Source organism: Lontra canadensis, unplaced genomic scaffold, assembly GCF_010015895.1.
Source record: "Lontra canadensis isolate GAN:19392208 unplaced genomic scaffold, GSC_riverotter_1.0 scaffold41, whole genome shotgun sequence".
Taxonomy (NCBI): Eukaryota; Metazoa; Chordata; class Mammalia; order Carnivora; family Mustelidae; genus Lontra; species Lontra canadensis.
This window is the reverse complement of record NW_022631035.1, coordinates 5,481,319-5,495,720: the sequence shown is the minus strand read 5'-3', so window position 1 is coordinate 5,495,720 and position 14,402 is coordinate 5,481,319. Positions and strand designations below refer to the sequence as shown.

At 61.5% G+C, this 14,402-nt stretch overlaps 2 protein-coding genes across 2 annotated transcripts in view; one reads left to right on the top strand and one right to left on the bottom strand.

Moving 5' to 3' along the window:
• The window catches only part of RECQL5 (RecQ like helicase 5), a 34,304-nt gene that overhangs the window by 838 nt on the left and 19,064 nt on the right, over positions 1 to 14,402 (bottom strand). Inside the window, 13 exon segments of the mRNA XM_032870612.1 lie at positions 34 to 103; positions 321 to 545; positions 752 to 842; positions 994 to 1,526; positions 1,821 to 1,955; positions 2,242 to 2,335; positions 2,498 to 2,546; positions 2,549 to 2,571; positions 2,702 to 2,775; positions 2,863 to 2,921; positions 3,040 to 3,076; positions 3,199 to 3,298; positions 3,551 to 3,769. Coding sequence (XP_032726503.1) covers positions 34 to 103; positions 321 to 545; positions 752 to 842; positions 994 to 1,526; positions 1,821 to 1,955; positions 2,242 to 2,335; positions 2,498 to 2,546; positions 2,549 to 2,571; positions 2,702 to 2,775; positions 2,863 to 2,921; positions 3,040 to 3,076; positions 3,199 to 3,298; positions 3,551 to 3,769 — 1,709 coding nt within the window.
• On the top strand, positions 5,924 to 12,748 carry SMIM5 (small integral membrane protein 5). The gene is made up of 3 exons (XM_032870613.1): positions 5,924 to 6,202; positions 11,918 to 12,108; positions 12,533 to 12,748. Exons 2-3 carry the CDS (start codon positions 11,982 to 11,984, stop codon positions 12,628 to 12,630), a joined length of 225 nt encoding a protein of 74 aa, XP_032726504.1. The 5' UTR covers positions 5,924 to 6,202; positions 11,918 to 11,981; the 3' UTR covers positions 12,631 to 12,748.

The following is a 14,402-nucleotide window of genomic DNA, read 5'->3' as shown; positions in this document are numbered from 1 at the left end:
AACACCTCCTGGCCTGGTGACGCGGGCACTCACCACTCCTTCCAGGAGAGGCCTTCTGAGTCAGCGAGTGTGAGAGGTGGCGGGCAAAGGCTTTAAATAATTCCTGGAGGCAGAAGGTGACAGGAGCAAAGAGCACGGACCCCCGCCCTGCCCCCCACACCAGAGGCCCTCAGCCATGACCCAGGGGCAAGGCAGACGCCAGGGAGAGAGGCAGCCAATCCCGGGGCTAGCCTGCTTTGTCCTCTGGCTCTGTTCCCTGCCCCCACGGTACCCAAGTGTCCCAGGCCCAGGGGAGGGTAGAACCCACCCACCTACACTACCTTGGATGCAAACTTGCCCTCCTTGTAGAAAGGAGTCAGGCATTTGACCACAACATTTGCGGCCTCCTTGAGGGAGATGCCAGGGGCTGGGAGAAGGCAGGAATCTTGCACTGTGGGGTTCAAGATGCCCGGATTGCTGGCCGAGATGCTGTCCTTGGCCTCGGCTAAGATGGAGGCATTAGCTGAGGGGCGAGGCCTCTTCTGAGCCTGGTTCTCTGGGTTCTCCTGTGCAGGACCAGAGTGGAGAGTCACTCTTGGGCTCCCCGTCACGGGCCCCTTCCCTCATTCTGGAAGACTGGGCCCCCTCTAGCCTGTCCCGTCTAGGCCCTGGGATGTAAGAAGAGACGATTTTCCCCAAATCCCTCATCCAGAGAACAGATACTGACCTGCTCTGCAGGCCTCCTCCCCTGAGGCCTTGTCCCTATCAGTACCTGCTGGGGTCTGGACCGCTTGCCCCTGTGTGTCTCCTCTGAGGGGGTGGGCTGGCCTTCAGGGGGGTCCTGGTCTCTGAGTGTGCAGGCTCTGGCCAGAGGGGAGAGCAAGCATGAGCACTCCCGCCGCCGGATGCGCCCCCAGCCAGCCGGCCCGACAGAGCGCACCCTAGGAACGGCCAGAGCTTCAAAGGCCCAGTTAGCAAAGAGGCAGAGAATTTCAGAACCATCAGGGCCCTTACCTTGGCCTCTCCCTGGTGCACTCCTTGGTCTGGGAGGGCACAGCTGAACACCCCAGGGCTCCATCCTCCTCTCCTGAGCACTTTTCTGGGGCTGCTGGGGGTCCCCGCACTCCCTCACAGGAAGGGCCGGCACCTTCTGCCCCTGGGGCTGAGGTGAGGGGAGATGGGCTCTTGGCCCTCTGGCAGAAGCGGGCGATGTTCTGTGAATCCTTGAGGGCCGCCGCAGCTAGGAGCTGCTGCTGCTTGCTGGCCCGGGCCTTGGCACCGGCCTTCGTGGAGGAGCTTTTCAGCGTCTCAGGGGAGGACCTCCTACAATGAGCACTGCTTCCAGGGGCCTCTCCTCCGGGCCCGGGGAGGGGCTCACTACAGCCCTCCCGCTGGAGGCCACAGGGCTGGCTGGGGGGCCCCTGCTCACTTCCCCGCATGGGCTGGGGGGCTCGCTCCTTAGCGCACGTCTTCTGCATCAGCTCAGTGGCCGTCTGGAATGAGCAGGAGCCTCTGGGGAAACCAGCTCCCACCCGCTTGGGTTTGGGCTGTGAAGAAGAGAGAGGTTCTGAGTGTACTCCCTGGCTGGTCCGGAACGGCTGAGCTGGCGGGCTCTCGGGAGGAGCGGAGGGACAGCTGGCAGGACACTGCGGGCTGAGGGTCAGGCCGAGGACAGAGGAGCGGTGGGGGCTGCAGAGGAAAGCTGGAGGGCCTGCTGCGGGGTGCCCCGGGCCAGGGCTGTGGTGCCAGGAGAGGGCAAGTGGCCATGCCCTGGCTGAGGACAAAGGACACGATGCCTTTTCCAGACCCAGGTTTGGGGTGGATGGCAGGACGCTGCTCACCGAGTACACCTGGGAGGCCGGCAGGATGTCATACTCGGTGGGTTCTGGGGGCCGGGCCGGCTCACTGCAGCTCCTGGCAGCATCTCCCATGTCGTAGAGCTGCCCATCCTTGGAGGCTCTGTGGATCTCAGCCACCTGAGTCAGGGACAGGCAGGGACGCCGTGACACCCACTAGCTCCTGAGAGCCCCAACCCAGGCTTTCCAAAGTGGGCTTCTGGGGCTTGTGGCTGCAGGTAACTGGACACTGGCCAAGTTCTAGTCCTGACGGGGCTGGCTCGAAACACCTCCAGCGGGCCAAGAAGGGAGGTCAGGCTGCCCTTGTGTAAGTGGCCTCCTGGCAGGGGGCAGGCAGACAGCCTGGGAGGTTGGAGGGGCCGTCTCTCCCACCCCAGCCCAGAAGCATGCCCTGCCCAGCACCCACCTTCTTCAGCACGCTGGCCTTGTATAGGTTGGCTGCCTTGGCATTTCGGAACATGGCATGTTCCAGCTCCACAGCCTTGGCCTGGAGATCAGGTCTGAGGATAGGAATGAGCATGAGGCATCAGGCGGGCCTGAGCCCTCTCTCTGTGGAGCTCCTGGGATTATCCCTGGGGTCCCTGGAGAGGACTTCAGGGCCTGGCGGGCATGAACTTGGGCACAGGGATTCCCACCGGGACCCCAGGCACCCTGGGGCTTACTGTCCAGCAGGCACTGGCAGCCCCTCAGTCCTGGTGAAGCCTGCCCCCCGCTGGGACTGCAAGATCTGCAACCACTAGGAGAAGGATGGGTCACAATCTGGGGGAGGGGGGCCCAAATAAGCCAGGAGGGATGGGGGTTCTCATGGTCTACAAGAATAGGAGTTTGGGGAAGCCTCTTTGGCCCCTCTGACCCGGGTCACTCACCCATGGGTGGGACCTGTGGCCTGGTGGTTACTGCTCAGAGCCTCCTCCAGAAGCCCCAGGCAGTGCTCCCGGGCCTACACAAGGGAGGCAAGTTGGTCACTCAAGCCCAGGGTTGGGGAAGCAGGCACAGGGGCCGGTATGAGGTGCTGTCCACAGCTTACCTTCACAGTGAGGCGGGGGATCTTCCTGCTAGAAGCCTCTTTCAGGGGACAGTCCTCATCTGGGGGGAAGAGGGTGGGTCCTTCCACTCTACCTCTGCTTCTGGAGTTCCCAGCCCCCAATGAGACATTATACCCTAAGAATAGCCCCGAAGCTCCCAGGGACATTTCTGTACTGACCTGGAGGTACAAATTCTTCTGTCTTGGAGTCTTTGCCCTGGAAGATGACAGGAAGGGACTATGAGGCATCTTGCTCAGCTCTAGGACAGGCCCCAGTCCAGCACCAGGGTAGGGGCTGAGCGACTGGAAATGGGGGTCCCTGGCCCCCATCCCCTTCACCTTGCGTAGGCTCATCTGCTTCTGGTAGAAGAGATTCCACTCCCGCTTGTGGGCCTCGTCTCTGCCCTCGTCCCCACTGCCTCCAGAACCTTCATCGTACCTAGGGGACAGGCTAGGTGTCAGCAGCCCTGGGCCTGGGCTCTGTTCTCCTGGTACACTTCTCCGGTGGGGCACTATTGTCTTTGACAGCCCGGCAGGTAGGAGGAACACCAGGCTCCTGGCTCCGACACGGTCCACGGGAACAGGGAATGGACGATGGCACTACAGTGCCTCTGGTCTGGCCTTGGCTCGAGGGGGAGGATGCTGGCCTATCTGCTGCAGGTTGGGGGCCCCTGACTTCACAGCCCCTCACCTGCTGAAACCCCCATAGCCCCGGCGGCCTCCTTCATACAGCTCAGGGTCAAAGCCATTCCCCTGAGAAGGCCCGATGCAAGTCTTGTTCCAGCTGCTTCTGTGCTCCAAGGCCTCCAGCTGCTTCCGCAGGGCCACAGGGTCCCGGCAGTGGTCACAGCCCTTGGTGCAGGCGGGGGGCGCATCCCCAAAGTACTTGGCAATGGCAGCATGGCGGCACCTGGTGGAGGCAGCACAGCAGAGGTCAGGGGTGAGGGACCCAGGCAGGCCAGCGTTCATCACCCCACTCCCTACACTCTGGCTGAGGAGCCCTACATGTGGGTTCCACACTCAGTATCTCACACACCTCATGCTGTCCAAGCCTGGGAAGGCATCATTTGGTCACCCATCTTACAGATGGCAAGGATGAGGTGAAGGAGCTTTCTCAAGGTCACAGCACATACCCAGTGGAGCCAGGGTGTGGTCCCCATTCTGTCCTGCTTTGCTACAGGTTGCTCCTCTAGGTCCTGGCCTCCTGGCCTCTACCGTGCCCTCTGGCGGCGGGGTGCCCCAGAAGCAGCTTCAGCCCTGGGTACAGACGCTGACTCTGCTGCTGAGGCCTCCTCTTTAGGGGAAGCACTGGATGGCTCAAAGCCCACACATTCTGGCCTGTCGAATGGTGCAGGAAGAGCACTGGCTCCCCTGGCCGAGCAGGGCTGGGGGAGATGGCGCCGCGAGGCACCATGTACGGCACCCGGCGCACAGTGAGCCCTCTTTAGGACTCTTTCCCGGAGGCAGGGAACGGAGGTGGCCCTACCCCCGCCTCGGCACTCTGCCTTGCTTCTATCTCTTGTGGACCTTCTTTGTCCCTAAGAAGACTGCCCGCATATGCAGCCCGGACCTGGGGGACTGCCCGAGAGCAGAAACAAGCAGCTCTGCGAGCTGGCATCGTACGCTGCTCATTGGTGAGGGCAGTGAGGAGACCAGCCTGGGAAGGAGTCTCATCACATCTTCCGGGGCCTCAACCCTGCCACAGCCCCCTTGCTGCGGTACCAGACTGCAGCTGTCTCTCTTATGACTCCCAGGATGGGGGCACAGTTGGTCCCTGGGGCAGCTGCAGAGGCCCCCGGAAGATCTCTCAGGACCTCAGCTGCAGAGGCCCCCTGAGATCTCTCAGGACCCTTGCCAAGGGCCAGTCCTGCCGCGGGAATGTGGCACAGGGTAGGGGAGCCTGAGAGGGCGGCAGAGGCAGGGCTGTCCAGGCGCCACATCCTGGGGACGAGAATAGGGGGCGTCACTCTCTAACCAGAATGCCGCTCAACGTGAGCACCGCCTAGAACTTCAGGAAACACTTTGAGCAGCTGAGGTCCCGAGGGGCAGGAACCGGAGCAAGAGCGGATGGTTCCACAGTCCCTAGGAAGTGGGGTCTGGCTGCCCCGCTCGCTCGAGAATGCAGCTTCCAGTGGCAGGGGACGGCACAGGGGCCCAGGCGGCCACCAGAGGGCACTGTTCTGGCCGCTCCTAAATCACCGAGGGACTCCCTCCATGGCCAGTCTGAGCATCTGCACAGTGGCCGCCTGTCCAGCCTCTGGCATCCGAGTGGTGTGGCTACACGGTTGGCTTCCTTCCCCCCACCCTCCCTCAAGCCCGGACTCACTGGGGTTTTGTGCTCACACTCAAAGGGCTCCATTGAGAGCGCACAGATGCGGGCTGGGGTCGGCTCCCGTCCTGCTCCAGGCACAGCCCAGGCTGCTGGGGTGGCACAACCAACCAAATGTCAAAGGGCCCTGCCAGCCACTGAGCTCCAGAGCCCGTCCCTGCTGGCCGGGGCCAGGCGTTCAGAGATGGCCCCAGCAAACACCAGCAAACACGCTTTGGAAAGACAGGTCATCAGCAGGGTCCTCCCTCCTCCCGGGGCTGGGGAACACCAGGCACCAGGCAGCCTCCCGCCCCCCCAGGCAAGCAGGCTACTCTCAAGTCACCCCCAAGTTCTTTCCCAAGATGCCTCCCCAGAGGGCTGGATTTGTGGATGGGCCGGCAGCTCCCCACTATTCACTTTCTTTCTTGGAAGGGGCCAAAGGGTGGGACCAGCTGGGGAGTCGCCAGAGGGGGGGCCGGGGGGATGGGCCCAAAGTACTCCTGAGGGGAGGGAGGGGACCAAAGAGCTGGGAGCGCTGTGCCCCGCCCCCAGCCGCTCAGGTGAAGCCTCCCAGAGGGCATCTCAGCCAGGGAACAAGAGAGCCGACCTCCGCGTTTATCACCCCCCAGCCCAGGCGCAGCCCGCGACGGCTTAGCACACGCCCGCCAGGAGGGAGAGAGAGGAAGAGGAGAACAGAAGAGGCGGCTCTCGCAGCCAGACCTCCCAGGGGCAGGGCAGCACGCGGGAGTCCCAGCAGGGATTCCCTCGCCTGGGCAGGGGCGGAGGTGGCACTGCCTCCCTCACTTTGGTGGCCGCTCTGTGTAATCTGACACTTGGATCTCCAGGACGACCAACAACAGAAAAGCTGAGGCCGAGACAGCAGCTGGCTGTCACCAGCCAGGAGTTCCACACGCTCTGAGGAAGGCACCCAGCAGCGGGTCAGGAAAGAGGCATTCGAGAAGGAAGGAAGAGGTGGTGGCTGGGCTGAGGACAGGCCCAGGAGGCTGCTGGGCTCCCCGGGATCTGAGCTCCTAGGTGAGTGGTGCCAGCCACGGATGAGAGGGGTGGGGGGTGCGGGGCAGCCAGGGTCTCCTGAGAGCCACCGTCTACCTCGAACAGAGAGGCTCACAGGGGTGCAACATGGTCACGGTCTCCAGACAGCCTGTTTAAACGTGGGCTCTCCCTGCTACTGCTGGGAGCCCGGCACCGCAGGGACACGGGCCGAGGCCGCAGCTCTCTGCTCCAAGTGCTTTCCTCCCTGCTTGCTAAGCAGGCAGCGGGGCCCCGAGTGCCTGCTTACTCGGCAAGTTAGTTTAAGCCTGTTCTATTCAGGGGGCTTAAACAGGGGATTTGACTGTCCTGGCTCGGGAGAGGACGGCTGCCTGCCCACTGAGCCTCCCTTTTCCCCAGGATCAATGCAGAGCCCTGGGTGTGCCTGCTTCCTCCCCGGGGAGGTGGCTCGGGGCAGAGTCTGCCCCGCCAGTTCGTGCCCCTCAGGATGTGGTGGGACCCGCAGCAGCTCTGCCCATCTGTGTCCGCATCAGCGTGGCAGCCGCCACCTCTTGTGAGGGGCTTGGCCCGCTCACTGCCAGGTGTTCTCAGCTCAGAGTTAAACCCAGGTACTCCTCCCTGGGCCCAACTGGAATCCCGTGAGCTCCCAAACCTTCGTGAATGCTGCACCGGAAGCACGAGGGCCTGACTCTAAACCCAGGGTGGGTGGGAAGAGGGCAACGGTGGTGAGGCCGGTGGAGGACCCGCCTGGCATTTGGCCCTCTGCCATGTCACTGGAATGCGGAGCCCAAAATGGCTCTTCGAGCAGCACCAGGAGCAGCCCCCTTGGGCAGGGCCCCATGAACCGAGGCTGCCTGTCTTCCGGCCTCCCTGTCCCCACACTAGGGTTAAAGTCTCTCTTCCCCGCCCCCCAGATGTTTCCCCCAAAGCAAAGAGGCTAGTATCTACTTAGAAAGAAAAACAACAATCCAGGGAAAAGTGGAAATCAAATAACAGTCCAAGTGTTCTTGGCTCTTCAGGGGCTGTGGGACTTGGCCTGGGTTGGTGGCTGGGGAGACTGAAAGCCCCACACCAATGGGCCAGGCATGGCAGAGAGGGGCCAAGCGCTGGTTCTGTGCTGGAGGCAGCGGGCAGGGCTGGGAAAGGGGAGGGCGCGGTGGTGAGCCTGGGGCTACTCCTGCCGGCTCAGATCTGTAAGGCAGGTGGGTGGGAAGCAGAGTCCCTGCAGCCGCAGGACGTGGGGGTCGGGGTCCCCTGCACACAGGCACTGAGCTGGAATGGGGGGCTGATGCCTAGCTCCTTGGTCTGGGGGTACCACCACCAGCAGCAGGAAAGCCTCCTCTAGTCCTGGAAAACCCACGAGGTTAGGGAAGCAGGACTGCTCTGGGTTCAAATGTCTACTCCCCACAGCAACTTGGAGCCAAGGCAGAAAAGGGCATCGTCTGAAGGCTTGACGCAGTGCCCGGTGGACACCTCCGCCTTAGTGGTCAGGCCTCTGGACCCTGCAAATCTGCCACAACCATGGGTTTGCCTCCTCAGGGCTGTTTCCCAAACAAGACAGGGCCCGGTGGGGCAAGAGTGGCTACAAGCCACCATGACAAAATGACAGGGGCCCGGGGCTATCAGTCCGCCACTTATCAGTCACGCCCAGGCCAGTCTGCTGCCTGCTTTCCTCCACAAAGGGCCTCTGGGGTTGGAGTATCGGTTTTGCCAGGAGGAAGCAGGGAAGCTTCAGTACCCAGTGGCAGCTGTCAAGCCTGCAGGATGCCTGCCTGTTCTGTCACAAGGTCCTCTGTGCCAGAAGATGCCACACAAAGGAACGTTTTCTGGTCCCTCCAGCTCTGCCCGGCTCACTTCTCCCTCCATGCGCTGCCACTGCAGCCATGACGCACCCTCCAACGGCTCCAAGAAGGGCCATGCAGGCAGCCAAGGCTGCTCTCCCTTCCTGGGGCCGCGGGAACCACTTGCTTTGGCCGCCTCCAACCAAGGCACTTCGGAGCACAGGGCTGGGACGTACTCTGATTTCCCTGGTTCGCTGGCAGGAAGCAGTTTGGGAAGGAGAGTGGATGACCTTCCTATCTTCTTGAGACAGACCAGAAAGATACACGCGATCATCAGTACCCGCTCTGGGCTTTCCTGTCTTCCTCCCTCCAAGCCTGTGAAAGTAAAAGGGACAAGCAGCAGCCAGCCTCAGAGCACCCACACTCCCCAGGTCACAGCAGGGAACACTTACAGACCGGGACGCCCTACAGAGCAATGGCCGGGGAACAGACGGCATGGTCACCTGACGACGGCTGGTTATACTGGGTACCAGGCATGAGGCAGGCCCCAGCCTCACTTTAAACAGCCCACTGGGAAGAGAGCCTGTGACTGGCTGGAATGTACCTCCTCCCTCTTAGAAGAACAAGGTCCCTCCAGCTCCCATGGTCCCCACTAAGGTTTATTCTGCTCTAGGCCAGGGTGGAAACGGCAGAACGTCAACTGGAAAAAAAAAAAGGGGGGGTTCCCTGTCAGCCCTTGGGGCAGAACCTTAGGTGTCCAGTGGCCCCGTTCCCGATCACAGCCCAGACAGAATCAGGGAGCAGCCCGGGGCGAGACCCTAGGGGCTGGTACAGCTTGTTAGCTCATCAGAGGCCCTGGGCACAAAGGCACAATGCCATCCACGGCCACAGCCACGGCCTCCCCCGCGTGTGGACCGGCATTCCTCCCAGAGCGGGGCGCAGGTCCCCTGGGTCGGACGCTGCAGCATCCTGACGTCACAGCGCTTGGAAGACGGCTGACTTCAGAGCTGAGGCTTCTGACCAACGAAGCCCACCTTTCTGCACAGCAGAGTAGCCTTGGCCCAACCTGGATCCTCCCTGCTCTGGAGATCACAGCCCTCAGACTGGCGGGTCTCCACGTTCCATCTTGCTCAAAAGCGGAGGCTTCCCCCTCCACAACCCCTCCCAGGTCTTTGGACCTGGAAACTCGAGTGAAAGCGCCGCCCTGGCCCAGCTGGCCTTCGCCCGCTTCCTCTTTCAAGGGGTCTCTGATGGCTACATTAGGCAAGGCAGGCGCAGGGCCAATCAGGCTGAAGGCGCCAGACCAAGGGGGGCGGAGACATGGTGCCCAAGTCCTGAGCCCTGTGCGAAGCGCCCCCCCCCCTGCCCCGGGGCTTTGCTGGGCACCTCCGTTCCCTCCTCCAGGAATGAGACCAGCAGGCGGGCTGCTGCACTCCTGGGAACACAGGAACTGGGGATACCCAGAGAGGCCCCAGAATGAGGAGACCACCCTCCTGGCGCAAACCCACTTCCCTGGTCAGAGCAGGAAGGGCTGGGGCTTGTTCACGGTGACCAGAGGAGAGGGGCCCTATGCTTGGGGAGGAGTTTGGTGAACCAGAGGCAGACACACAAGATCTGGCCTTTTGATGACGAGTCCCCTGAGGTTCTCAAAGAACAGGTGCAGCCCCAGCCTGGGGGTGAGGCGCCTGGATGAATGCCGGGCCCCAGACTCCGGAGTGCGGCCGGCGCCAGTCGCGCGGGGCACACCTACTGCCAAAAGGCTCTGGGGCCCTGGTCTTTGCACCGGGCCTGGTGCATGGGCAGTGCCCTCAGCAGGCCGCATTGGGAGCTGACTTAACCTGCCAGCCAGAGGGCAGGCTGCCTAGGAAAGGTTTCCACGAGAGCCAGCATGGGGTAAGAGGGGGCCCAGGCTCACCTTCCCGCTGCATAACCACAGAGGAACCACTTACTATCGCAGCTGCTCCCCGTACAGCAAGGGAAGCAGGGCTAGATGACCTGTGGCATTCTGGGATCCCGTGACCTTTAGGACACTTGGAAACCGGGATCTTGATCTCCTTTGCAGAAACATGCTGACCCTGGGGTGGGGCATGAGAGAAGACAGGAGGATCTAACTCCAGGAGCCTCCCACTTCCAATAGGAAACCCGTGACCCCTCGGCTGCCCACTACCCTCAACATCACTTACACCACAGCTCCTGGCTCCAGCCCACCACCTGCCTTCACCTCCCACAGCAGACATCCTGGGAACGCGGGACACAGATGAAGGTCCCCAGATAGATACCCTATCTGACAGGATACAAGGGGGTACGACTGCCCCCAAAGGCTTCCTCGATGCTCCTATGGTGGCCAAACCCCCTACCCGAGGGGAATCACATGTGTGGGGCCCCCATGTGTGCCAGGACCTGCGCTGGCCGCTGCTGTGCTCCCAGGAATCAATCCAACAGCCTTGAAAGATGGGCATCTCCTCTCACATAAAATGAGGAAAAGAAACAGACTCAGAGAGACAGAGACGCATCCATGTCACAGAAGCAGGAAGGAGTCAGATGGCATCAAAACAACGTTCCCTATGGGGCAGCTGACCAAATGAGGATAGTTACCCTGTGGAAGAGGGGACATGGGAGATACCTGCCAGCTGCCGTCCAGGTCCCGAAGGCCCACGAGGCAGAAGAGGGGTACAAGTGTCCTATGTGACCACAGGCGGGACCAGCAAGGTCAGGAGGAGGTCCCACCTTCCAATGATCAGCACTGTTCCAAGAGGGAAGAGGGCAGGCTGTCGTAGCAGGTGGGACCCCCCCGCCCCATCTCACCAAGAGGGGCTCAGGCGAAGGCTGCAGGCCAGAAGGAGTGCACGGGGCCAGGAACAAGGTAGAGAATTCAAGCAGAAGACCTTCAAGGCAGTTCTAAGACGGCTCTACTGTGACGGAAGTCCCAGCAGTGACCAGCTTCCAAGACTGCAGCCATCTCAGGAGAACCACCTGACCATAGCCCAGGACAAGGCGACAGTAATTAGATCCTCAGGTCTGGCATGAGCCCCTGACACCTGTTACCCTCTCTTGGATCAGAGCCGCCTTAGGTGAACAAGTTCAGGCTGGGTTGGCACAGGCTGTCCCTGGTCCATCTCTGAAGAGCTACTGGGTCCCTCATGTCCACTGAAGGGGAAAGACACTGAGGTAGAGTGCGCTCCCACTCAGGCTCTGCAGAGCTTGCAGACCTTGCCCTGCACCCTGCCGGGCACCCTTAGGAAAGGCTCTCAGTCAGGGGGCCAGAGGGCTGAGTTGCCACATACCTGGGACAGGGGTAGGGGCAGAGGGGACTCTCCTGGTTTGAGCCAGCAGGGGAGGGGCTGGTAAACCAGCACTGGGATGCCTGATCCCATCCTGAGAGGACCTCCTTGGGTAAACCTGTGAGGACACAGTGCCATCTCTTCCTCCTCAAAGAACACCTATGAGTAAAGAAACTGGGCTGGTGGGAGGGGCAGGGGGCCCCAAAGGGGCTCGGACCATCTCCCCGTTAGCTCTGACCTCAAGGTGACCCTAGCTAGAAGCCCCCATGTGCCTGCTCCACATATGACAGCACCAAGAGCTCCAGGTTGGAGTCCCAAAGCCCAGTCTCCCCGCTGAGAACCCAGGCAAGGCGCCTGAAGTCCTGAAGGACGCAGGGGTCACCGGGGAGCCACGCCAGCCCGAGCCCCCCCCCCCAGCAAAACCAGGAGTGGTGCCTGAGACAAAGGAATGTAACCGTGAAGTCACCCCACCTCGAAGTCGGGAACCCTGGCCAACCGTGGCAAGCTGACAGACTGCTCCTGTGTCTGGCTGAGCCGGGAAGCCAGGTGGTATCAGCTGGGTGGGGGCTGAGGGCCACTGCCGGGTGCTGGGCGGAGGGCCCCAAAGGCTCCCTCCCTGCTCATGAGCCACAGGGGTGCAGGGGTGAGACCTGACTAACTCGTTCTGCGGGCTGCAGGTGGGTGGGGACTCCCGTCACTGCTCAGCACGCCCGCCAGGCGCCTGCAGGAGCCCGGCACACCATGGCAGTTGCCAGCTTCGTGCAGGAGATGCGCTCCATGGGTGAGAGGCTACTGCTCAAGCTACAGAGGCTACCCCAGGCCGAGCCCGTGGAGATCGTGGCCTTCTCGGTCATCCTCCTTTTCACAGGTAAGCTGGGGCTCTCGCTTTCTCCCCAGTATTCCTGGTTGTTCCTGGCATCCGGGTGAGACCTTGGTGCTGGTCAGAGGGCTGGCTAGGTGTCCCCCAGACAGAGGAGGAGAAGCGGATGTCCTTGGGGGAGAGCCAAGGGACTGCCCTAATCCTCGACAAGCTGCTTCGGTGATGCGGTGGTGCTGGAACCTGGGCCCAGAGGCAGCCCCGCATCCCGACGAGGGATGGAGGGAGCGAAGCTGTGGGCAGCAGAGGTGGCACAATAGGGAGGTCGGGCCCAGTGGCTGGCAAGGGGACCCCCAACACCTCTCACCAGACTATCTGTGGGCAAAGAGCCGGCCACCTCCGGAGGGGTTTCTTTGGAAGTCAGGTGTGTGTTCTCTCTCTCTGAGAGCCCTCTGCTTCTGTCTCCTCCTCCCAGCTACCGTGCTGCTGCTGCTGCTGACAGCCTGCTGCTGCTGCTGCTGCCCTGAGCGCAGAGGCAGGAAGGTCCAAGTGCGGCCCATGACCCCACCATGAGAGACGGAGATGAGGACGAGACGCTGGAGAGGAGGCTGCCGAAGCCATGATCCCAGGTGCCACCTGGCTCTGTGGCCCACAGGCCACCAGACCGCGATCCCGTGGCCCCAGCTCCGGCCCTGCCCAGGAACCCACCACCTGCAGCCTCATCAAGGAAACAAGCGCTGGTACAGCCCCCAAACAATGACCTGCCGGTGAATCCTAGGGGGCTGAGGACGAGTCAACTGTTTCAAACACCGAGTAAACATGAACTGGAACTTTCCCAATCTGCACCTTTTAACAAAACACAGAAGCAGGGTCCCCATACTTGGATGGAGAACAGCCCGCACCTGTGGGGAGCTGGCCCTCGGGACCTCCACGCCAAAGAGGGGCTTTGTGCACTAGCTACTGGACCCCGAGCTTCCCACCAGAGGGGCGGCGTCAGTATTCTGCTCCGGTATTTGCCTGTTTCTCTCCCAGTAAAAGCTTTCTGGTTATGTGTTTCTGCGGCATCAGACTCCCTGGCCTGGGCACTGTGCTTCTGAAGGGCAATGCGCCAGGATCCCAGGGGTGTGGCCGGTGACTGTCCTTTCCAGGCCTCCGCACTCCCTGTGCCCGTGAAAGCTGGAAAAACACACAGGCAGGCAGGAATGCCACGCAAGAGGGAGCCAGGGGAAGGGCGAGGGTGAAAGTCCCGTCGGCACCAGCGCTGCTGAGCTCCGGCTCCAGATGCCCCCACTGCCGTGACGGCGTAGCGCCTGCCCGGGTGCTGGGCTCAGGAATGCCGCCGCACGGCTTCCGCCGCCAGTTACTGTAGCCTGCACACCCCACGCCAGTGGGCTCAGGCCACCGGGTCTTCCCACACTTCTGGAGTCAGAGAAAAGAGGTCAGGCCCCTACTGTGGTCCATAACCTGCATCCCGACCCCTCAGTCCTCCCCGCGTCGTGTGCCGGGCTGTCCGAGTGCCAATCCTCACGCCGCCACTCCGCGGCTGCGTGAATGCCCATTAGTGATTCGACCTCCCCACGCCACATTTCCTGCCCTCAGAGACTCTGCTAACCCCGGCAGCTGCCCTCTGGGCTGAGCTCGTGAGGAGAAAGGAGATGACCTACAGCAAGCACTCGGAACAGTGCTGGGCATGTGGAGGGATGAGCCATCGTCACCATCTGCCCACCCCTCTAAGCAAGAGCAACGTGGACCCGTTTTAAAGACTGGCCCCGCCGCAATGTACCACCACCGTCTCCCTCCCTTCAGTTTACTTTCTCTTCCACACAACAGCCCAGGTAGAGCTACCAACCCAGGAATGAGGGTTGGGGGGAACCAAAAAGCTCTCCACGGTACCTCTCCCTCCATCCCCACTGGTCCCCCAGAGCCACTGGGGTGGAGCCCTGTCTACCTAGAACACCGAGTGGATCAGGGATGCCAGGCCCTGCTCCCTGCTCCCCCCTATCTCTGGCTGGCAGGCAGGTGTGAGAAACTCTGGCTGGTTTCACTTCCTGGTGTCCACTGACTTGTCTGACGGGTTTGGTTTAGGTTGAAGACCCAGAGAGGAAGTCCTTCCACACAAAAGAAAAGAAATTCAAGGACCAGGCTGTACCCACCCCACAAGAACAGGATTCAGAATAACAGTGGTAACAGGAGGATGTTGAAGGTCTTGGGTGATGATCACGTTGGCTAAACTTCCCTGAGGGCTTATGTGTGCTCCGCCACTGCCTTAAGCGTTTTTTTTTAAAATGCATTTTATTTGAGAGAGAGAGGGAAAGCACAGAGAGTGAGAGGGAGAAGCAGTCTCC